The 22747-nt window shown below is 40.7% G+C and overlaps 1 protein-coding gene across 4 annotated transcripts in view; it reads right to left on the bottom strand.

Annotated features, from left to right (window-relative positions):
- Positions 1 to 22747, bottom strand: part of GAD1 (glutamate decarboxylase 1) — a 45737-nt gene that overhangs the window by 3376 nt on the left and 19614 nt on the right. For 2 of the 4 annotated variants that reach the window (XM_054476991.2, XM_063648300.1), the window contains 11 exons: positions 22525 to 22615; positions 15250 to 15362; positions 13802 to 13917; positions 13638 to 13717; positions 13360 to 13414; positions 11635 to 11751; positions 10074 to 10138; positions 6637 to 6715; positions 5404 to 5553; positions 2287 to 2394; positions 522 to 611 (listed from right to left, as the gene is read on the bottom strand). In XM_054476991.2, coding sequence (XP_054332966.1) covers positions 522 to 611; positions 2287 to 2394; positions 5404 to 5553; positions 6637 to 6715; positions 10074 to 10138; positions 11635 to 11751; positions 13360 to 13414; positions 13638 to 13717; positions 13802 to 13917; positions 15250 to 15362; positions 22525 to 22615 — 1064 coding nt within the window. Of the gene's footprint in view, positions 1 to 521; positions 612 to 2286; positions 2395 to 5403; positions 5554 to 6636; positions 6716 to 10073; positions 10139 to 11634; positions 11752 to 13359; positions 13415 to 13637; positions 13718 to 13801; positions 13918 to 15249; positions 15363 to 16736; positions 16823 to 22524; positions 22616 to 22747 lie in introns of those variants that run through there. The other 2 variants (XM_054476992.2, XM_063648301.1) reach the window with 2 other exon arrangements.

Raw genomic sequence — 22747 nt, 5'->3', positions numbered from 1 at the left:
TTGCTTAACCCAGAGCCCAGGATACTGCCTGGCACACAGACTATGTTTAACAAATATTTGTTGAATGGTTGTATGAATGAAATGTTATATAAATTATATACAATCTTAAGAACGCTGGATAAGATATAAACTGGTTATAGAAAACAGCTCGAAGGAATCAGCATTACAGTGGGCCTCAACTTAAAATGTTATTGTAACAGATACAGTTTAATCTAGCATGTCCCTAGGAATATGCACATTATTCCCTTACCCTGCATAGGGCTCCTTTAATGAAGAACATCAACCAAGGACAAGGAGACAAGATGCATCCTTTAGAAGTTCCCGTGGTAACCACAGTAAGGGGGCGATGCAGGCTCAAGAGGAATATAACAAGATGGCTCCCCACCACCCCATTACTAGAAACCCACCCCAAGGCTTTATTTTTTATATTTCCCCCACTAGAAAGGCACATTGGAATGAGGATGTCCTGACCAGCCAGAGAAATTGCAGAGGATTAGATGAGACAAAAAGCGAGTCCATACCTTGTGTAGCTTTTCCCGTCGTTGAGGGCTGTCTGGCACACCCCTGAGGCTTTGTGGAATATACCAAAAACAGACGTTTGTGTGCTCAGGCTGCAGAGATTTTAACAGACAAACAAAGAAAATTAGGATAACTTGAGAGAAAGCTGTTCCCAAACCAATATGCATCCTTGGCGGAAGTCTCTTAGACCAAAGAAAGAGGTTGAATGTTCATCTCAAAGGCAATGTTACTTCCATACTAGGGAGAACAATGCCTCATTTATCCAATCATATCTGGCAAGAGAGCTGTTCCCTACAACCAATTTTCTAGGTAACTAAAGTTACCGACTTTAAACATTGAAATGTTACAAATAATTACATTTGGGCAATTTTTTTAAAAAGGTATCCGTCTGTCCATCTTGTCATTTTGTAGTGCCTCACATATAGAAGATAATTGAAACATAGTTTATGGATGCTGATGAATATTTTATTGAGTTTATTATATTGATATTGAATCTTTTCTTGATGACTCAGGACTATCATAATAAACATTAAGACTGGATATATCAATTAATAGGGTTGCTCCTAAAACCCTTATGCTTATGGTTCTACAGCATAAGGCAAGGCCTGTTGAGATGCCTCAAACTGTTTAGTGTCCCTCTTCTAAAGATTCCTGTGCTTTTTGAGTTCTGTGTATTCTTGCTATAAAGTTTTCTCACTGGTTGCTGTTTGCCATTACTGTGCCTGCCTCTAATTGGTTTGAGATATCACATTTGTTGTTTTTAATCTGCTGTTAAGAGTGTTTAAAGTAGTATGTAAATGATCAGAGCAGTGTCATTGATTTTAAACTGCCCAGGGCTCTTTTTTGTTCATTTGGTGATTCACATGTGTTCCTAGTAGTTTAGGTTGCCTGATAAATAGAATAATGTTGACTGTAAGCAGTGCTATATTATACTGGCTTATAAGTAGATTTTCTTTTATTCAACACTGGCTTCTATTCCATCTTTCTTTATTCAAGTGTAAGCTCCATTGGGTCAGAGAATGTATCTGTTTAGTTCAATACTCTAGAATCTAGGTCCTAGCAGGAGGCCTGGCACACAGTGGGTACTCAGTAAACACTGACAAACACTTTGCTGTGTGCAGTATGCACATGAACTCAGGGCAGAGACAATTTTATCTTGCTCTCTTCCTTATGAGTCTATGTTAAGTAGAACCTTATTTTAGAACAAGTCTTGGGAGGTAAGAATATACCCATCCTATAAGCTTCTTGGAAATGAAAACCACTTTATCGTTTTGTAAAATTTCTTTTTATAAATTATATATATTTTTTCTTATAGAGACAGGGTCTTGCTGTGTTGCCCAGGCTGGTCTTGAACTCCTGGACTCAAGCAATCTTCCTGCCTTGGCCTCCCGAATGCTGGGATTACAGGTGTGAGCCACCATGCCCAGCCTGAAAAACACTTTATCATAAAGGTTCAACACAAAACAAACCCAAGAATGATGAAGGATTCAGACCTGTCAAGGAAAGACCTCTTGTCTGCCAAAAGCTGGCCAAGAGCAACACAGTTTTAAAAGATGTAAAGGAAAAAGTCATCCCAGTGCTACCAGAAGAAAAGTTCATAGACATGGAAGGAATTAAAGAGAGGAATTAAGAGTGTATAAGAATAAAAATTTTGAAGCAGTTTCTGGCAACATGGGATTGATTTTCCCATGTTGCCAGAAGCTTCAGGAGCTTCCCTCAGTAGTTTTTCTGGAAATACTGTGTACCTGGTCCATGATGATTACCTACCTCGCCATTGAAAACCATCTCAAATTCTTCTCTGTTTTTAATCTTGGCATAGAGGTATTCAGCCAGTTCCAGGCATTTGTTGATCTGGTTTTCAAATCCCACTGTGCCCTGTTTTAAAGAGAAAAGTCACGTTTGTGGTTGCATTTCCCTGTGATGAGCATTTGGGAAGGCTACGCTGTCCCTGTCTATGGGAAATAAACAAAAAAAGGATTTTCGGAGATGGTCAGGAAGAACAATCTAATCAAATATGTCAGCTTTTTCACAGATGTGCATGCAATCAATGATGTATGCCTGTTTCCTCTTTCAAAGGCACTCCAGTCTCTGGGTAGTTATTCTCAACTGGACCTATGCCTGATTCTGGTTTGCTTTAGGATGGTGCTACTCAAAGTGTCATCTATGAACTGAGGCCACTCCACAACTGTAACTGGTCTACAGTCAAATGTAGAAATTGAGTGTAGAAATTGAGACTAAGCATAGGAAACTTTTATGGCAATTGGACAAAGGGATTTTGTCTGTTGACTCTAATAAAAAATAGTGGCTTGTTCTTTGTATGTTTTTAAATTTCATTTTTCTAACAATTCATCTTTAGGGTATTGGTCCATGATAGGTGAAAAACAACAACAACAACAACAAATAACTGGTTCTTCATCATAGAAACTTTGAAAGATACTGCTGTAGAACTCATCTTCCCCAGCAGTAAGTCCTTGTGAAACATATCCCATGCCCTCTCAGGCAGGCAACCTTCCACATAACAGTGTTATGCCTTTTAGGTGACAGGCAGGCAGGCAGATGGGGAAGCCATTGGTCTCAGTATATGCCCTGATATTGCAATAGTTCCAACTACTGACAAACTGGTTGAGCATGAGTTTCAAAAGCCAGCATGGCTGATTAATAACAGCAGTATGAGGGTTGTTGAGTGGGTCAGTGTTAACAAGGAGAGCAGATGCACAAGGCTGGCTGTGGATTGCTAATGGGCCTGAGCAAAGTCCAGCACTGAGAAAGCATCAGCCTCCCCATGTAGTGTCACTGCTGACTGTACACTCTAGTCAGTCCACTTAGGAATGAAGCCTGTACCAGGGTCCCATTTCAGCAAACAATCACTATGGTCAAAACCTCCAGCAGATGGTTCAAGAGGTTATTGTTAGAAATGAAAAAGAAGACACAAATTACTGAAACAGGTTGTGTGGTCATTATATTTCAAAATGACAAGACTCCTTTTCTGTTGTTGCCGTTTATGGCTTTTTTTTTTTTTTTGAGATGGAGTCTCACTCTGTTGTCCAGGCTGGAGTGCAGTGGCATGATCTCGGCTTACTGCAACCTCTGCCTCCTGGGCTCAAGTGATCCTCCCACCTCAGCCTCCTAAGTAGCTGGGACCACAGGCATGTGCCATCACACCTGACTAACTTTTGTATTTTCTGTAGAGATGGGGTCTCACTTTGTTGCCCAGCTGGGTCTTGAACTCTTGAGCTCAAATGATCCATCTGCCTTGGCCTCTAAAGTGCTGGGATTACGTGCGCGAGCCACCGTGCCCAGCCTATGGCTATTTATATGTTTAAAATTCCTATGATTACTTTGTAATAGAAATCAAATTCAGACTATTTCTATATTAAGTCAAAATAGAGCTGGGTGCAGTGGCTCACGCCTGTAATCCCAGCACTTTGGGAGGCCAACGCGGGTGGATCACTTGAGATCAGGAGTTCAAGTCTAGCCTGGCCAACATGGTGAAGCCCCATCTCTAGTAAAAATATAAAATTAGACGGGCATGGTGGCACATGCCTGTAATCTCAGCTACTTGGAAGGCTGAGGCAGGAGAATTGCTTGAAACTGGGAGACGGAGGTTCCAGGGAGCAGAGATTGTGCCTCTGAACTCCAGCCTGGGCAACAAGAACGAAACTCTGTCTCAAAAAAAAAAAAAAAAGACAAAATGACTTACTGAGGAAAAAACTAATAATCTACCAAATTTTTCCTACAGAAGAAATACTTGACTAGAAATTTTGCCGGAAAATCTTGTTTGACTGTTAGACTCAATCTTAAACACAGAAATTATTAAAATTAATTTATAATAAACAAAACAAGGTATGTAATATAAAACTATGAAATCAAAATTTCTTTTACTTGATTGCATACAAATATTTTTGAAACAAATAGTCAAATGGCAATCCTCTCCCTCACTCATATTTTGGGGGAAATTCCAATAGTTAGCTTTTTACCTTAGGTACAGAAATGAAACCCAAAAGGTTGATGAATGCAGACACAGAATGCTACCATCTAAAAGTAGGATTTTTCACAATAAAGTATACATTTTCCAGAATGGTGTATTAAGTACAAACAATGGGAAAGGCATTATTGAAGTTGAAGTTAAAACTGTCATACATATCCCATGATGAAAAGCCTCATAAAAGAATTCAAGGGGCCGGGCACGGTGGCTCACGCCTGTAATCCCAACACTTTGGGAGGCTGAGGTGGGCGGATCATGAGGTCAGGAGATTGAGACCATCCTGGCTAACACGGTGAAACCCCGTCTCTACTAAAAATATTTTTTAAAAAATTAGCCGGGCGTGGTGGCGGGCCCCTGTAGTCCCAGCTACTCTGGAGGCTGAGGCAGGAGAACAGCATGAACCTGGGAGGTGGAGCTTGCAGTGAGCCGAGATCGCACCACTGCACTCCAGCCTGGGCTACAGAGCGAGACTCCATCTCAAAAAAAATAAATAAATAAATAAATAAAAAATAAAAAAATAAAAAAAATTCAAGGTTCTACTCAGAATAATGCAGTAATTTTATTTTTTTTTATCTTTGTCTATGCCTGCACTAAATAATTCCAGCATCCCCAAGGATTGCTGTAGAAATCCTTATCTTGGCATAATTTTTAGTTGTTATAAGAGAATGTTATAAGAAGACTTCATAATAGTTCAAATTGAGGAGACTGAACAAAAGGAGAGAGAATTTGACATAAGGAATAAAGTAATTTCATTCACAAAGAAAACACAGTTAATTCAATTATCTAGATATTGATTCCACATATAGTGAATTATCTGTGATATATCTTTGCCCCTCTTTTGCCAGCCAGTCTGTGCAAATTATGTTTCTGCTCTATTTCCTGAATTATTCCCTTCATACCTTTGCTTTCCACATCAGCCAGAACTTGAAGATATCCACGTGGCGGCCACACTGAATTGCCTTGTCCCCGGTGTCATAGGAGACATCATACTGCTTGTCTGGCTGGAAGAGGTATCCTGCACACATCTGGTTGCATCCTTGGAGTATACCCTGTCATGAAAATTAAGATGGGTGCATCTGCATTTACCCATCAGAGATGTGGGTGGCTTTAAAACCAGGCTGGCTTGGAAGGAGGGGCTTGGGGTCATATGCAATCTTTCTTCTGATGTCTTTATGAGGCCTTACACTTGTTCTGATGCCCTTTTCTAAAATCACTCTTGGAAAAACTGCCATCCCTTTGTCTCTGACTCTCTGATTAGAAAATGATCTTTCCGTCTCAGATGCCATCCCTCTAAGGGGAAATATGTATGGGTGTCTGGGATTGTTTCAAGATTGGGAAGTGCTATGGCATTCAGTGGGCTGGGGTTAGAGATAGAAAATTCCTCAGTGGGTGGGATAGTTTCATGCTGTGAAGAATTTTTCTCTCCAAAAGCGCTCTGGCAAAAGTCTTCCAACCTTTCCAGGACCTCCTATGACATTAATATGGATTCCACATATGAGTGGACTAAAGAGGCTGTGCAGATTCTGGCTCCTACAGGCTGGAGACAGACTTTCTGGAATGCTTCTGTGTGCAGAAGTCTTACTGGAGCAACAAAGCCTTGGAGGGCAGGGTCCTAACATTAGGCATGTGAAGAAGGGAATATGACGCTCAACCATTTACAGCAGCTTTTGGGGCAATATTCCTTGTGGCCCTAAGTTGATATTTGTAGTTGTTGTTCTGTCTCATTTATTTCAGTTCTTGGGACCACACATTTATACTAAGAACTCCGAGTATGCTCCAGTGAGTGCTTTTTGTCCTCACTGAGGACAAAACTGATTGGATGCCTCACCTACATGCTCTCACTTTTTTTGTGCAAACATGAAGGAATACTCAATTAAATAATTCCCTTAAAGGTTCAGTTGCTGACAGACCCTGAGTACTGATCAAGGAAGAAGCACAGTAGCCAGCAAGAGCCAAGAGAAGAAACCAGGTTAGCTGCAAGGGCAGGAAAGGACAGCAGCAGCAGTCTCTCAGTGGGGCTGCCAATCTCGTGAGTCAGCCAACAAGTACTGCAAAGAGACCCCATGTGTGTCTCTTTCTGTGCTTTCTAAAGAATGTATGGGCCCCAGTATAGCTTTGGAGGGAGTACAGACCTTTTCCTTGACGAGAATGGCAGAGCACTGCAACAGCACGCCCATCATCTTGTGAGGGTTCCAGGTGACTGAGTTGGCCCTGAAAGAAGCACATGAGACTTCGAGAAGGTGCAGGAGTCGGAAAGAGGCAACTGTTCTCTTGAGGAAAACATCACCCATTCCAACCCAAGTCAGTAAATATTATCCATGCCTATTCTCCTGAATTGACTAATCAAGTAGCAAACAAATATTTTGCAGGCAGTCTCGGAGTATAACATTATGGACTATATTTTAGAAGTAACTGCTATTAACAACAGCTAACATTTATGAATAACTTATTATATATCTTATTGTTTTCAGAGCTTTTAGGTATTATATCAATATGGTATGGTTAAGAACTCAGGCTTTGGAGCCAAACTGTCTAAGTCTGAGTCCTGGCTCTGACATTTGTTAGCTTGGGCACATTATATAACTCTTATGTGCCTCAGTTGCTTTTAAATGAGGAGTGTGTACCTCACAGAATTGAATAAAGGACAAAATAACTTCATATAAAATGCTTATAAGAGTACCTGGCACACATAATTCTCACTACAACCCTATAAGGTAGGTACTATTACTACCTCTATTTTAGATGGGGAAACTAACATGCCAAAAGGTTAAATATATTACCCAAAGTCACAGAGCTGGGAAGTGTTGGAGCCTGGATTCAAGTCCAAGGCCTCTAACTGCACAGCCCTCGTTCATAACCACTCCACTAGATTGCTTCTCTCTAGGAGACACAGTGGCTTCTTTCTGCCTTTCTCTTCTCATTTATAGGCTGGTGATGCAGACCTACCCACTTACGGGGCAGTTATCAAGAGTGGCACCTAAAAGCAAGGCTCGACTGGACTACTCTAGACTCTGACTACCTAGCAGCATTATTTAAATGCTAAATTAGAGTGATTTTGCCAGTTTGGGCTGCAAGCATAGCTTAACAAGCATGGTCTCCTAGCAACTGCATCATTCTGTCAGACACAATTAGATGGTTAAGGAGCACACTAGCTAGGGCATTACAGAAACAACTAAGTCTAATGTATGATGATTAAAACATGGATAACTTGCTTCATTGGTTTGCAGACTCCTTCCCAAAGGCCTGGCCCATAGCTAGGTGCTGCATTTTAGTACCTGTGAAGGATCTTTTCCCCTAGATAGAGCAATTGGCTCAGAATCATCCTGCCTCTGCTCTCCCTAGAGCTAAACCCTTGCTGTGAACTTTCAACCTCTTCATTGTGCTTAGGTCCTTTAACTAAAGGACCTAACAAAATAATTTAGTGCACTGTGTTTCAAGGAGAAGAGAGGAAGGTCTAAAGAACTTTTCCCTTCAGTGTATAATAAACCCTTTGTGAAAGAGACCTGCGAAAAATTCCAAGGAAAGTTAACTAAGTGCTTAGCTCACTAAAAAGCATCAGTGTCAGGTCATTTTTAAATGGTAGTGAATTTAATCAAATTTCTCATTGCTATCATTTACCAAGTCGTTAAAAAATTATATTTAGGTCTCATAAAATGTCTTAAATGGTTTTCTGCATATTCTAAAGGTCTGAAGTAAATGATTCTTTGCTGCTACAAAAGGAAAGTAATAAGACATAATATGAATTCAATTTCCTTTAGAAGACTTATGTGATTTAAAGTGTTAGAAAAGAAAAAGTCTAGTGTGAAATGTTTTAAGTTTTCCTAGACTCAAAGACAGAAAATTAAAATTGTCTGAGAAATCTAAAGTTAAATTGGGCTGGCTCATCCAGAGTTCTTTTTCTTTTTTTTTTTTTTAAGACAGAGCTCTGTCACTCAGGCGGGAGTGCAGCGGCGTGATCTCGGTTCACTGAAACCTCTGCCTCCCAGGTTCTAGTGATTCTCCAGCCTCAGCCTCCTGCGTAGCTAGAATTACAGGTGTGCACCACCATGCCAGTTAATTTTTGTATTTTTAGTAGAGACAGGGTTTCACCATGTTGGCCAGGCTGGTCTCGAACTCCTGACCTCAAGTGATCTGCTCTCCTTGGCCTACCAAAGTGCTGGGATTACAGGCCACTACACCCTGCCCATATTTTTTACATTATCCTTCGAGTTAGGGGTTGTCCACTTCACAGAGCCAGTCTCACCCACGTTGACACTGGTCTTTCAAAACTGAGACAAAAGTTTGGGGAGGCATAGTAGAGGTAACAAAAGCCAGAGTCCTGGCTGTGGAAGAAGCCCTGGGCGGGCTCTCCCTGCCTGCTCCATGTTTGCCTCTCCCTCCTCAGTCTGCTTCTACCTGTCTCACCTTGCTCCAGCCCCAATGGCCTCTTTGATCATCCTCCCACTTGCCAAGAACAGTCCTGCCTCAGGGCCTTTGCACTTGCCACTTGCACTGCCTAGAATACTCTTCCTCATATCCTTGCTTCCTGTCTCCCTTTATCGCAGTATCTGCTGATATGTTACCTCCTCAGGAAGGCCTCTGACTACCCTGTCTGAAACAGCATGCCTTGTCACTCACTGTTACCTAACCCTGTTTTATTTTTCTTTACTATGAGACAGATTAAATATTTGTTATTAACATCTAGCCCACTGGAATGTAAACTTCAGGAGGGCAAATCTCTTAGTTGATAACACCTTTCATATACTGCCTTATTTTCCTGCATTTATCAGATATGCATTTTTATTAGAAAAGCACCATAGGTGGCTGGATGGAAGACACGTAACTGAATATTCACATCCACCCCTACCTGGCTCATGATAGGTGCTCAGTAAATATATGCTGAATGAATCAATGAATCATTGTGACTTTGTTATGGATCAACACTTAGGAGTCAGGTCAAAATCATATTTGGCCTAGAACATCTACTGAATTTGAACAGTGAAAAAGAAAATAAGTTAGGAGCTGAGTGTCCTGCCCTTTCTGGAAGTAAGCTTAATGAGGAAGAAGAGGAAAGTGAACCAGTGACCCTTCCTGTGCCCTTGGCAAACTCTGATGGCCTCCAATTCCCCTCACTGGTTAGTCTCTCTCATCTCCTACCTGGGTACCTGCAATTGTCTCCTGTTACACTTATCACATTGTGTTCTAACTACTTGTTTACAGTCTTTCTCATTGATTGATTGATTGATTGATTGTTATTAGAGACAGGGTCTCACTATGTTGCCCAGGCTGGTCTCGAACTCTTGGGCTCAAACGATCCTCTCACCTCGGCCTCCTAAATTGTTAGGATTACAGGCGTGAGCCACCACACCTGGCCTGTCTTTCTTTCTTTCTAAATTGTGAACTCCTTCAGGACTCATTTGACTGGGAAATCAATCATCCAATAAATGCTCCACAAATGCCTGCTGAACTGAAGCAAACTTAGACTGAAATATGATGCTGGGGATCAGGGCAGGGCGGTGCAGGCTGACATCAGAGCATGGTCTGTTTGATGTGCTGGGTGGAAGGAGGCCTGGCGAGTTCTGGCCGTTACCTTTCTATGCCATTGAGTTTATGGCGGTGCTTCCGGGACATAAGCAGCCCACCTCCCCAGGCAGCCTGTGGGGACAGAGAAAGGAGAGGAAGAGGGGAGCAGTGACATTTAAGAATCTAAAACTAGTCACTCCTCACTTCTACTAAAACATGAGCAAGAAAGTACAAGGTGAAAAACATAAGTTTCTCAGAAAAGTTCAGCCCACACTGATTGTTCAATCAGTTGTGATTCTTCATTGCTTGTCATTTCTTTTTCAAAGTTCCTCTGGAGTATAGCTGCACAAGTGATATAGCTAGGCCAGGTCTGAGCCTGAGGTGCCTGTTCTACCAAGACCCAAAGGTCCAATGGCCCATTAGCCCAGTGTGCTGTGGAAAGCCAACACAGTAAGTCCCCCTCCGGGTGGCTCTGGAAGCTGCCCAAAAAACGGAGACCTGCTGTCTGGTTCTTCCCAGAGTAGAATTCTAACAGCTCCTGAAAAACTCAAAAAGCAGTTCCTGCTGGGTTTGGAGGTCTCACAACAACTTATATAACAACAAGACATTTTTGTGGGTACCATGATGCATGTTTACTGAATAGCTGGGATGCCACGTGACACAGCCTTTGTCAGTCATTAGTTCAGTAGCAAGGCAGATTATCCTATTGGCCAATTGTGAGAAGTTAAATCCCTAAGAAAATGGGCAGAGAGAAAGAAAAAAAAGTACACCCAGTCACACATGTAAAAATGCATCTTTTGTGTTCCTGGGAAAATTTGGGATTAAGTCTCTTAGTTGATAATGTCTTCCGTATACTGCCTTATTTTTTCTAAATGTAGCAGATATTCTTTTTCTTTTCTTTTCTTTTTTTTTTTTTTTTTTGAGACAGAGTTTTGCTCTTTTGCCCAGGATGGAGTGATATGGCGTGATCCCGGCTCACTGCAACCTCCGTCCCCAGGTTCAAGTGATTCTCCTGTCTCAGCCTCCAGAGTAGCTGGGATTATAGGCGCATGCCACCACACCCGGCTAATTTTTGTATTTTTAGTAGAGACGGGGTTTCACCATGTTGGCCAGGCTGGTCTCAACCTCCTGACCTCAGGTGATCCACCTGCCTCAGCCTCCCAAAGTGCTGGCATTACAGGCGTGAGCCACCGCGCCCAGCCAGATATGTCCTTTTTAAGAGATGTGTCATAGATGGCTGGACTGAAGGCAGGTAGCTGAGGGTTCACATTCATGGCCACTTTCTGTATGTTGTGTCTTCTATTTTTTCCCTCTGAAATCAGTTATATTTTATTCTGTAGCCATTTGTCCCAACAAAGCTACCTGGGAAGGCAATGAGACCATATTCTAGGATGAACCACAGAAGACAGCAATCGACTAGTAAGGAACTGGATGAGTCCCAGAGGATGTTCCAGGTCTGTGGTGTGTACCAGTTGTGAATGGCTGGCTAGGGTCCAGACAAGAACTGGAACTAATGTGGTGTGTAGAGAGGGCTGGTTGGGGCATGGGGAGAAGCTTGAGGCAAATCATAAAAAAGAGGTGCCTCCACGCCCCACATGGACTGGCCTCTCTTGAGTTATAGCACTTACATCGACATGAAGCCAAAGGTTATATTTCTCACATATATCTGCAATCTCTTGTATCGGATCAAAAGCTCCATAAACAGTCGTGCCAGCAGTTGCATTGACATAAAAGGGAACATATCCCTACAAGGTAAGACAGATACACGCTGATGAGTATTTTTAACCTTTCTCATTTGCTGATTTTCACAGGAAGAAGAATTGTGTAACATTTATTTCTAACAGTAAATGGCAAAACTTATGTGTTAGCAGATACTACGTCTAGTAGTGTTTTGTTGGCTCATTCATTCATTCATTCATTTATTCAACAAATATTTTTTGATTGCCTTTTATGTGCCAGGCCCTGCCATAGATGCTAGGGACTCAGCAGTGAGCACAACAGATAAAGAATTCTGTCATTGCGGAGTTTACATTTTAGTGGCAGGTGACAGATAGTAAGCTAAATTAAATAAGCAAAATATACAGTATATTTAATAGCAATAATTTCTATGGCAAAAAATAAAGCAGGAAAGAGTAATAATAAGTGTTTGGAATGATGGTCAGATTGTTCTGAATATCACCTGTGCATCATTCTTTTAAGAGGCTGTGTTGTTTTAAGTGTACTGATATAATAATTATACTGAAACATTGTGGGGTTCGATTATTTAAAAAAGGTCTGTACACTGTGAAAGCTGATACACTCACTAACAGTGGATGTGGTGAAATGTTGACATAAACAAAAAATAAATGAAGGAGTAGAGTAATAGATCTAAGACAAGTTTGGGGAAATCTGTGAATCTTAAGCTTTTTTTTTTTCTGAGACAGGTTCTTGCTCTGTCACCTAGGCTGGAGTGCATTGGCATGATCATGGCTCACTTCAGCCTCTACCTCTCCAACTCAAGCAATCCTCCCACCTCACCTTTCTGAGTGGCTGGGACTATAGGCGTGCACCACCACACCTGGCTATTTTTAAAAATTTTTTGTAGAGATGTGGGTCACCCTATGTTGCCCAGGCTGGTCTTGAATTCCTGGGCTGAAGGGATCCTCCTGCCTCAGCCTCCCAAAGTGCTGGGATTACAGGTGTGAGCCCCTATGCCCTGCCTCTTAGGCTTTTGTGAAGCTCAGCTCCACCTCTGCTCCTTGCTCAGTCTTTACAACACTTAGATCCACTTCCTATGCCAAGACCCCAGCAAATAACTACAATTAGAGAAGGAGGTATAAGAATGTGACTGAAACAACCATGTGTTGGTAAGTGGCCTGACAGCTACCTGGCACTGACTTGTGGATACATCTGTTCTATGAGTTTTTTTGTTTAATAGAGTTTGTTGAGGCTGGATGTGCCAAGTACCATGGGCCATCTGCCAGGGCATGGAAGCACTTTGCTAAACAGAATCCTAAGCTAAAATGGCATTTGTTAAAATGAGATAATACCCAACAAGTAGTAAGTAAAAAGTTCAATTAGGCTATATCTTCATGATGCTCAGGGATTTGATTTATTGAAGAACATCAAACCAATCACTTGGCACAATGAAGACAGGACAAATAGTTTAATGACCAAATTTTTCATAAAAACCCTGATATTGTGTAGACACAGTTTTAAAACCAAATTATTTTACTAGTTGGAAATAAGCAAATATCTAAGAATAGAATTTTAGAAGCACAAGAAAATTGTCTCATATTATCAAGGACTTTTTTGTCTAGGGCAGAAAGAAGGTATTTTTAAACTGGAGTTTAGATGCACCACAGAGTACATACCTTCTGTTTGGCTTCAAGAATTTTTGCCTCAAAATCAGCTGGAATTATTTTCCCCCTATAATTATTGGAAAAGGAGGGAAATTAAAATGAAGAATCAATGAGATTGCACATGAAAAAAACTTTAGCAGCAGCAGAAAGCAATTTAATCGGACATTTTCAACAGACCATTAGCAGCTTGGTACAATGTACTGAGCCAGTCCTTAAGCACAATAAAACAAATTTAACAGATGAACACATTTAATACATCAAGAACCTAATATTCACTCTCCCCTGCCTACCTTTCATTGCACTTTATCAAAATCACATTGTCAGTTCCAAAGCCAAGTGCAGCCCCAGCTTTCTTTATGGAATAGTGACTCTGCAACAAACAAAGGCTCGAGGTTAGAAGTTGGAAAGTCCCCTAAAAAACACCACTATCCATGAGAAAGCATCCCCGACTCACGTGTTCTGAGGTGAAGAGGACCAGTTTGGGCACAGCCGCCATGCCCTTTGTCTTAACTTCCGGGAAGTACTTGTAGCGAGCAGCCATGATGCTGTACATGTTGGATATGGCGCCCCCTGTCAGCAAGCGGACATATTGGGAGGTGTTGGGGCTCTTTCATTATTGTTTCTAAAAACGAACGCTGAGCTGGTGTCTCAAGAGACAAGGGAGGTCAGGAAGCGGAAGGATAATATCCTGATAGGTTTTGCTGGCTTCCCTATTGCTGGGGCTTCCCACTGGACCCTTTACCCTGGGAATACAAGTAGTCACACTTATTACCAAAGCTATCTAGGCAATTTGGCTGGAGGTGATTCGTGTACTTCAGTGCCCTTTCCACCTGAAGTCTAGACAGAAATATAAGAGGTAGCTGCATCAGTGGCTGCAAAGGGATAGGTGAGTTATATCTTTCCTGCTTTACTTTCTGCTCAATCTATTTACTGAACAAAGATGAATCTGTTCCCTGAGTTCAGAAAGACAGAGAAAGAAAGAGAATGGAGCCTACAGAAAGAAACAATGACATTTCTTGGTTACCTGCCTAGGTGCTCTCTTCAGCCCAACTGAGTTACTGAGTCATTTAGGAGAACTCTAAGTTTATTAAAATAAGAACAAACTCATGTTTACCTAAATAAAGACACAAGGAGAACTGACATAACTATGTATGTTTGGCCAATACAAACTAGTTAATTTTACATTAATTATCTGACAATTAAACTTAGGCAAATTTGTGGTCTGCTTGAATTACCTAGATAACCGCAATTCTTATTTCTTCTTTTCCCCTTGTACACAATCACACTGTCTCTGACACCATCAGAATACCTATCCTTGTTTTAAAAATTCTTATTTTATCTACTTCAAACTAGAGATTCAAAGTAGATATACTATTTTGGCTGAAATCAATCAATTAATTAATAATCTTGATTCACTGATCCCCAGGTAATCAAACTGCTGTTGACAGAATGGAGTTGTTCAATAGTGAGACCTTGTTTCTACAAAAGAAATTTTAAAACGGCTGGGCATGGTGGCACATGCCTATAGTCCCAGCTACTTGAGAAGCTGAAGCAGGAGGATTGCCTGAGCCCAGGAGTTCGAGGCTGCAGTGAGCTAGGATCACACCACTGCACTCTAGCCTGGATGACACAGTGAGACCCTGTCTCAAAAAAAAAAAAAAAAAAAATGGGGTTCTTTAGCATTATCTAGACACAGCCTTTGTCAGTTTTTACAGATTTAGGCATAGCCTTTGTTAGTTAATTCATATAGAATGTAGCATTTTTGTTAGCCTTCATCTGAAAAAACAGGAAGTCAGAGTATCCAAAAAAAATTTTAAGGCATTATTCTTCCACAAACCTACTTCATATTTTGTATTCTTAAGAATCCCAAACCTTGAGAAGAGGAAGAGAAGAGAAACCTACCAGGAGAAAATATCCCATCACCATCTTTACTTGACCATCCAACTATCTCTCTCATCTTCTTAAGTGTTATTTGTTCCATGAGGACAAACACTGGTGCAATTTCATATGTAAACCTGGAAAGGTGGTAAGAAAAAGGATGAAAGAAAATAAAGAAGCCACTTATTTTAGGAACACAGAGGATTGGTTTAGTATTTGTAGTTGGGTTCTAAAAAAAAGCTGTTCCAAACCACTAACATGATTCATTTCCTGGAAATGCATTAAGTCGCCGATCATAAAATGTCAGAAACCAGCCTGGGTTACTGAGAGAGGTGGTGGAAGTGCCAGCCCTGTGATACTTCACCAACAAAATAGATTCTTATCTGAATGGAATGTCTTAGGCATGGTCCACCCAGAGGAATAGAAGGAAAGAAAATGACTTTTCTGAGTCCCTTTTACCTCTAAGATTATAGGACAATGCAAATGTTAATTGAAAAATGCATTCCAAGTTCTATGTAAAATTGGTTTACAATTTGTTTTAAAAAAAAAACTGACTGCCAGTTTCACACTTGTAGAATATATAAAAGCCAGAGCCAAAGTCTATCTTTTAAAAATAATGTAAACATCTGAAGGCTAACTGTGAAGATAATTGGAAATATTGACCCAGGTTTTAAAGATCTCAATATAATTATCTACGTGGTTTTTCTACTAATAATCCTCAAGGACAGCTATGTTTCTGTAATTCTCTGAAGTCAATATCTGTCAAGAATAATTCTAAGTGATGATCTTCTAATTACAAATTATAACAAGAAGACGGTCAACTGGCATAAACAACTAGCTGTGGGCATCAGATATCTTGGAAGGTTACATTTGTCTTCTAACAAACTGATTTAAAAGTAGCAAGCCATGCTCTTTTCAAAGCAATTCAACACAGAGGCATAGTCTGGTAGACTAGTCATTGAAACAAGATCGTGAGACCAAACGTGGGGCCTAAGAAAAATCAAGGAAGGTCTGTCCACAGAAAATTAAGCCAGAAAACAAAAAGATATTTACTAAGCTCTGAGGCTCTTTGTCTTTCTTGTTTTTGCTTGGCATTCTTTAGCATTAGTGTCTGTAGGCTGGGCTCAGATCATCCTCACCGAAAAGAGATGCCTAGACTGACTCAGCTAAGTGACATGGGGAAGCTTTATCACTGGTTAGGGTGTTTGAGCCAAGTGCTAATGTTGAAGACTAATGGGAATTCTTGCTTGCTTAATGTAAGGCAAAGCTATTTGTAAGGATGAGATAACTATTGTTTTACATAAGACACAGGTGAAGCTACTAAGTTTTAACTGTGGATGAAAAAAGCAGTCAAATTAATCACATGGAAGTAAAAGAAGACAAAAAGATCCTGAAGGATCCTCAGATATGTTGGTAGAAGTATTTTATTTCCAAAAAGAATATGTCCATTTTCCTTGGGAGGCCCCTGGAAATTTAGGAGGAAGACCCTTGGAAACCATGTGTGCAGTTACCATCACCTCTGGAGGTCACAATCATGCTTTGGTTCTGCTCTGAGCCCCATCACCGTAGCAACCAACACTCCCTCATGTCTGATGGCCTGATAAAGGAAGAAGAAGAGAAGGATTCCTGGTTTAGCCTGTGCTGCCAAGTGTACCAAGAGGCAAACTCATGATGGGCTTTTAACCATTCTTGAACAAATGTGTTATTAATGGTTGCACTGGTTTTTGGAAATGTTGACATGACAAAAATGTTTGCATGGCGAGGAGATACTGTGCCAGAATCTCCCAGTACTATATAAGAAAGCTCTCTGGGGTAAGGCAAGGAACAAATGAAATCACATACCATAATATCAGAACCATATCAAAGACTGGATGAAAGCTGGCTTAGGATCAAGTCAATGTTGGCCAGGCAGGAACCACATGGACAAGGGAGAGGGAATGGGACTGAATATCAGGCATAGGTCCCACTCCATGCTTCAGATTTAAAACCAATTAGGCCCCAGGTTTGCATGAATTAGCCTCCCCAAGGACCAGGAACATGGCCATCACTCTCAGGATTAGGAGGAAGAGTCTAGAGAGTTTATCATGAGATTAACTGATCTAATCTATTTCAGGTTCCTTATCTATGCCAGGTACCTGATTCCTAAACTTTCTTTCAGTTCTATTCAACATACTTACTGAGTGACTATTCTCTGCCAGGTGACATCCTGTGTACTAAGGAAACTAAGATATTAGAAGACACCATTCTCAACCTTGAGGAGGAAACCTACTAGGATGAATCTAGCATCTGGTTCTTGGCCTTAGCTGTATCCAGTTTGAAAGTCCCCGCCTGAGTCTAAAGGACCAATTTTTCACTCTTTTCCTGGCTCATTAGCTTAGTCCTGACACTCTCTCCTGAAAGCTAGTATATCAGTCCATGGCTGCTGATCCACAGCCAGGCCTGACAAATGGGCTGACATGGTGTTCTTCATTCCTGACACTTCTTCTGACCCTGCTGCCCCATCCTGGGCCATGTTTACAATCTGTGCAGCTGCACCCACAGCCTTAAAGAAGGCCTTGTAGTTCACCAAAACAGTTTTTTAAAATTTTTTATTTTCAATTTTTAAAATTTATTTTATTTTGTGTAGAGATGGAGGTCTCACTATGTTGCCCAGGCTGGTCTTCAATTCTTGGCCTCAAGCAATCCTCCCGCCTTCACCTCCCAAAGTTCTGAGATTACAGTCATGAGCCACCGTGCCCAGTGGTTCTTCACCTAATTGGGATTACAGATCCCTTTGGGAATCCTAGGAAATCTGTAGTCCTTCTCTCCAAGTAAAAAATGAAGATAGGCACATCATTTTGTATAGAACTATAGGAGATTCTTCTCTTGCAACCTAGACTCCAGGTTGGGTACCCTTTTCCTAAATGACTGAGGAAAGCAAATGAAGTCAAGAGATCAAAGGTCAAATATGAATTCAGAAGAAGCTGGTTAGATGCTAAAGTCGAAGTACAAGATTACATTTCAGAGTCAGAACCAGAAACTAAACCTGCCAGAAGCTCTGGGTTGAAGCATGAGAACATGGGATTGGAAGTAAAGATTTAAAACAGTAGGATGGTGGCGTTCATGGAGTGACACTAGAGGAGCATTCTGAGCATGTCTATATTCTGAGTAGGGAAGTGAGTCAGCCCTTTTGCAGTGGTTCAACTCACCTTCCCAGAGGGGTTCACTCAGAGCGAAGGCAAACTGACTGTCAACAAGCTGTAGTTCTTGTGTGGCAGAGTCTGTTTGTTGCTAGCCATATCAATTTTCCCTTGCTTTGTTAAATTTTATTTAGGGTTGCTGTTCACTCTGATCAAAGACTATATTTTCTACCCTTTTTTGGTGTGGTCTTGGACTAAGTTCTGGCTAAAGAGGCTTAATGGAAATGTGTGAGACTTCTGAGAAGGTTGCTTTTTTGTTTTTTGTTTTTTGTTTAAATAAAAAAGGAGTATGTCTCTTTTGCCCTTCCCTCCCTCCCTCCCTCCCTCCCTTCCCCACCTCCCTCCCTTCCTCCCTTCCTTCCTTCCTCCCCTTCCTCCCTCCCTCCCTTCCTTTCTGAGTTCTGGAACACTGGAGTGATGGCTGGAGCTCCAGCAGCCAGGCTGCACCATAATGCAACTTTGAGGATGGGAGCCATGTGCTACAATAGGGATTAGAAAGGCACACAAAATCTGGATCCCTGGTGACTGTCAAACTGGGAACTTCTTTAATGAGAGAAATAATCTTCCATGCTGACTCTATCCTGATACTCCTCTTGACTTCTCCTTACAGATGTGGCAGGTAGTACACCTTCTCCTTAAAAGGTAACATAGCTGAGGGGAGCTTAGGGAAACACTCTACTGTCTAGATGAAGAGGGACAGAAATAAAAGAGTCAGGAAGGTCTCAAATAGCAACAGTGACTGTGTGTTGGTTGCCTTTCCTAGGTGCACACACTGTACCTTGTATACACTAGGCACTTAGGACTGGAGCCATTTTTAGTCTTCAGAACCACTCTGTAGGATGGATACTATTATCCTCCATTTTCCTGATGAGGAAACTGAGGTTCAGAGAAATTCAGTGATTTGTTTTAAGATCTCCGAGTTAGTGTGTTTAACCAGAATTCCAAGTCTATGTCACAGCTGCTTTTCCATGACAAACGAGAACTGCTTACTGCAGGCTCCTCTCTAATGACCTGCCCGGTGGTGTAAAATGATGAATAACTCCCATAGAGAATTTCTCCTGGATATTTTCTATGAAAATAAAGTGCTAGATGCTTGAAATCATAACCTCATAGCAAAGGGTTATGATAGATCTTGCCATTAAGATTATGTATTGCCATTAGATGTTTGAGGGCAGGCTGTTGTTTACACTCGGGCCCTGCTTAACCTGCACAATTGTGCTTGGTGGCCCTGTTCTGGAAGAAAAGAGCTGTATGTGCCTTGGACAACTACATATTTGTGAAGTTTTCTTTGGATCTTCACTGGGTCGTTGCTTAGAAGAAGAATATACTGCATAGCTGTGTGCAAAAGCAGGTGTAAAGGCATGGACATAAATTTTTTTTTTTTTTTTTTTTTGAGATGGAGTCTAGTTCTGTTGCCCAGGCTGGAGTGCAGTGGCATAGTCTCAGCTCACTGCAACCTCTACCTCCCAGGCTCAAGCGATTCTCCTGCCTCAGCCTCCTGAGTAGCTGGGATTACAGGCACCCGCCACCACACCCGGCTCATTTTTGTGTTTTTAGTAGACGTGGAGTTTCACCATGTTGGCCAGGCTGGCCTTGAACTCCCATTTTAAGTGACCCATCCACCTTGGCCTCCCAAAGTGCTGGGATTACAGGCGTGAGCCACCGCGCCCGACCTACGGTCTTTCTATTCTAATTGTCAGACACCTTGCACTTTGCACCTGAGTCAGGTTATTGGATCGTTCTTTTAAAGAGGCTATGACTGAGGAACATAGTTCTTATTTTCTATGTCAGGTGCCACCTAAACTCAATGAGAGTACAGGACCAAAAACCAGGCATTATCACTAAATAAATCCTGCACTGCCATAGAAAGATCCTTTTGCCATTCTTTCCCAGACTTATTTTGAACACTGTTCCCAATTGGAGAAGGAATTGTCACAAGGGAGCAAATTTTGCCTCAGCTCCTGACAGTGCTGCCACATTTCATGATCTTCCAGGGGAACTGGCTTAGAACAATTTCTAGATAATAGTTATTACTCCTTCAGACAATGCCTTGTCTCTAGAACTGACAGAAACTATCTTGCTATTTTAAATAACCTTCTCTATCGATCTCTTGGAATCGGTCATATTTTATAAATATCTCCCATTCAGTACAGCTGCAATTACTACATGTCATTTAGTTGGATTGGCCTTGACCTCAGATGGCTGGGACACATTTTACTGTTTTGCAGCTGAGCTAAGAGAAGAGTAAGGGACTTTGGTTTTATGAACATATGCCAAAAAAAGAATTTGTGGGATTTTTCTGGTTTAGGAATATCTGGTCATAAGCGGTTGAAAGGGGGGAGGTCCCGTATTTACCTTGAGACTGGAGACATATATATACATGGAAAAAGCAGCTGAATGCCCTGCAGAACACATACTTAAAGGTGCTGAGTAAATTCAGTGCCTGTATTAATATGGGTACTTGGACTTTAATAGATATGTATCTTTTACTCTGTTTTTCTCACTTACTTTCCAAATGGTTGAGTTAAAAACAACAACTATATTTCCTAATTTAAATTGTTCCTTAGTGCTAGATACTACAAGTAAACATTAGTGTCTTTTCTCAAGTTATAATTAACTCTACTATGATGTCTGTGCTGGCTGGTATATTTTTATCTCAAAAATCACAATACAGTAAAGATTGCTAAATGGAGCTTTTTGTTCAAATTCCAAGCAACTGTATCTTTGACCTGTATTCCTCTTGGCCCTTCCAAATCTCAGTGACCCAACATGGACACTCTGTGAAGCTAACCATGACTTGCAAGCAGGGAGCATGAAAATCATTTTAGTTTTTCAATCAGTTTAATCTTTTATGCTTTTTTACCACCAGAGGCTTCAGTTGTCACATTTGCTCTTTAAAATTTGTCACTGTTGTTTTAAATTAGCCAAGAAAACAGGAATCCTTAATTAATAGAAACTTTTCTGAATATAGTTAAGTATTTCGAGTCACAGCATTAAACAGCTTTAGAATACATATGGGTCACTATATAATTTTAAATGCCCTTCAGGTTTTTTGGCTGAGAGTAGTTTAAGAAAAACAGACTACCTTAAACTTCAATAATTTACATTCTATCTTGATATCAAATGGATTTTCTCATTTTAAGCAATACTACCCTTTTACCTAAATTCATTTTTTGGAATCTACTTTTCTATGAACTTAAAAAGTGAGTGGCTATTTTCTGAATATTTCCACAGTGATGGACACCCATATAATTCTTATATAGTTGTTTTTAAATTATTATAAGATATTTGTTTTGTTATTTTCCTTTGGATACTTTAATAGGATGTAGTGCCATTGTCTGGATGTATAGATACTGGTAAAACATTGTCATTAGTGTTGAGAGCAAAGGCAGTACTCTGATGGCCCTCCATCGATTAGTAATCTGACATTTTCTTAAAAGAGGGCACATGTATGTGGAGGAAAATCTGGGATGATTGCTTTAAGACTACCCAGGTAGTACTTGTACCCCATACCCTACAGGACCTTAGAGTCAGTTTTGTGTAAATTTTCAAGAACTTAAAAACAAAGAAAGGCTTTGCCTACACAAACATGTATGAAAAAAATGTCACGTTTAGAAAAACAATCACTTATTTTGAAAAGAATATATACTGTATCAGTACCAGCTGAATTTTGTTTTAGAATTTTTAGTTAAGCAATAGGTTGATCAAATTGGTTTGTGGGTTTATGGCTGCTTTAATTATGGAAGAAACATGACCTAAATGATAAGGACCAATGTGCTTGGGTGGAAAAAGGTAAAACCAAGATCATACCTCAAAACATAACCTCTTTAGATACACCATTAAGAAAAATGGGTCTTTTAACATGAAATTTCAACACTACGTTTTGGAAGTTAGAGTTATTATTTCTCATGACCATGGTTTTCTTAAATTCCATTATTAAATTCAACAATAGTTTATCAAGTATTTACCATTAAATCAGAACTGTGATAAACCTAAAGATTTTAAGAGAAAAAATGACCAGGGAAACTTTAATAAAATAGAACCACTGGGATTGAACTTTTAAAGCAACAAGCCATAGTCATACATCAGGGTTGCTTATATGAAAACATATGAGACTTACATGTTGGTATTGGCCGTTGATGTCAGCCATTCTCCAGCTAGGCCAATAATATCCAATCCAGTGGAGAGCTGGTTGAAAAATCGAGGATGACCTGGGTAGGAAACAGAAAAGCATCAAGGAAAATGCAGATTTCTCAACCTATCTTGAAGGCAAACAGCCTGCCCCAGTGGGTCACACTGATGGGGCTTCCATCCCAGTGATATCTCGAATAAGGCTGCTCAAG

This window comes from Pongo pygmaeus, chromosome 11, assembly GCF_028885625.2.
Source record: "Pongo pygmaeus isolate AG05252 chromosome 11, NHGRI_mPonPyg2-v2.0_pri, whole genome shotgun sequence".
Classification (NCBI taxonomy): Eukaryota; Metazoa; Chordata; class Mammalia; order Primates; family Hominidae; genus Pongo; species Pongo pygmaeus.
Note: the sequence above shows the minus strand (reverse complement) of the source record. Positions and strands in the feature narration are given on the sequence as shown.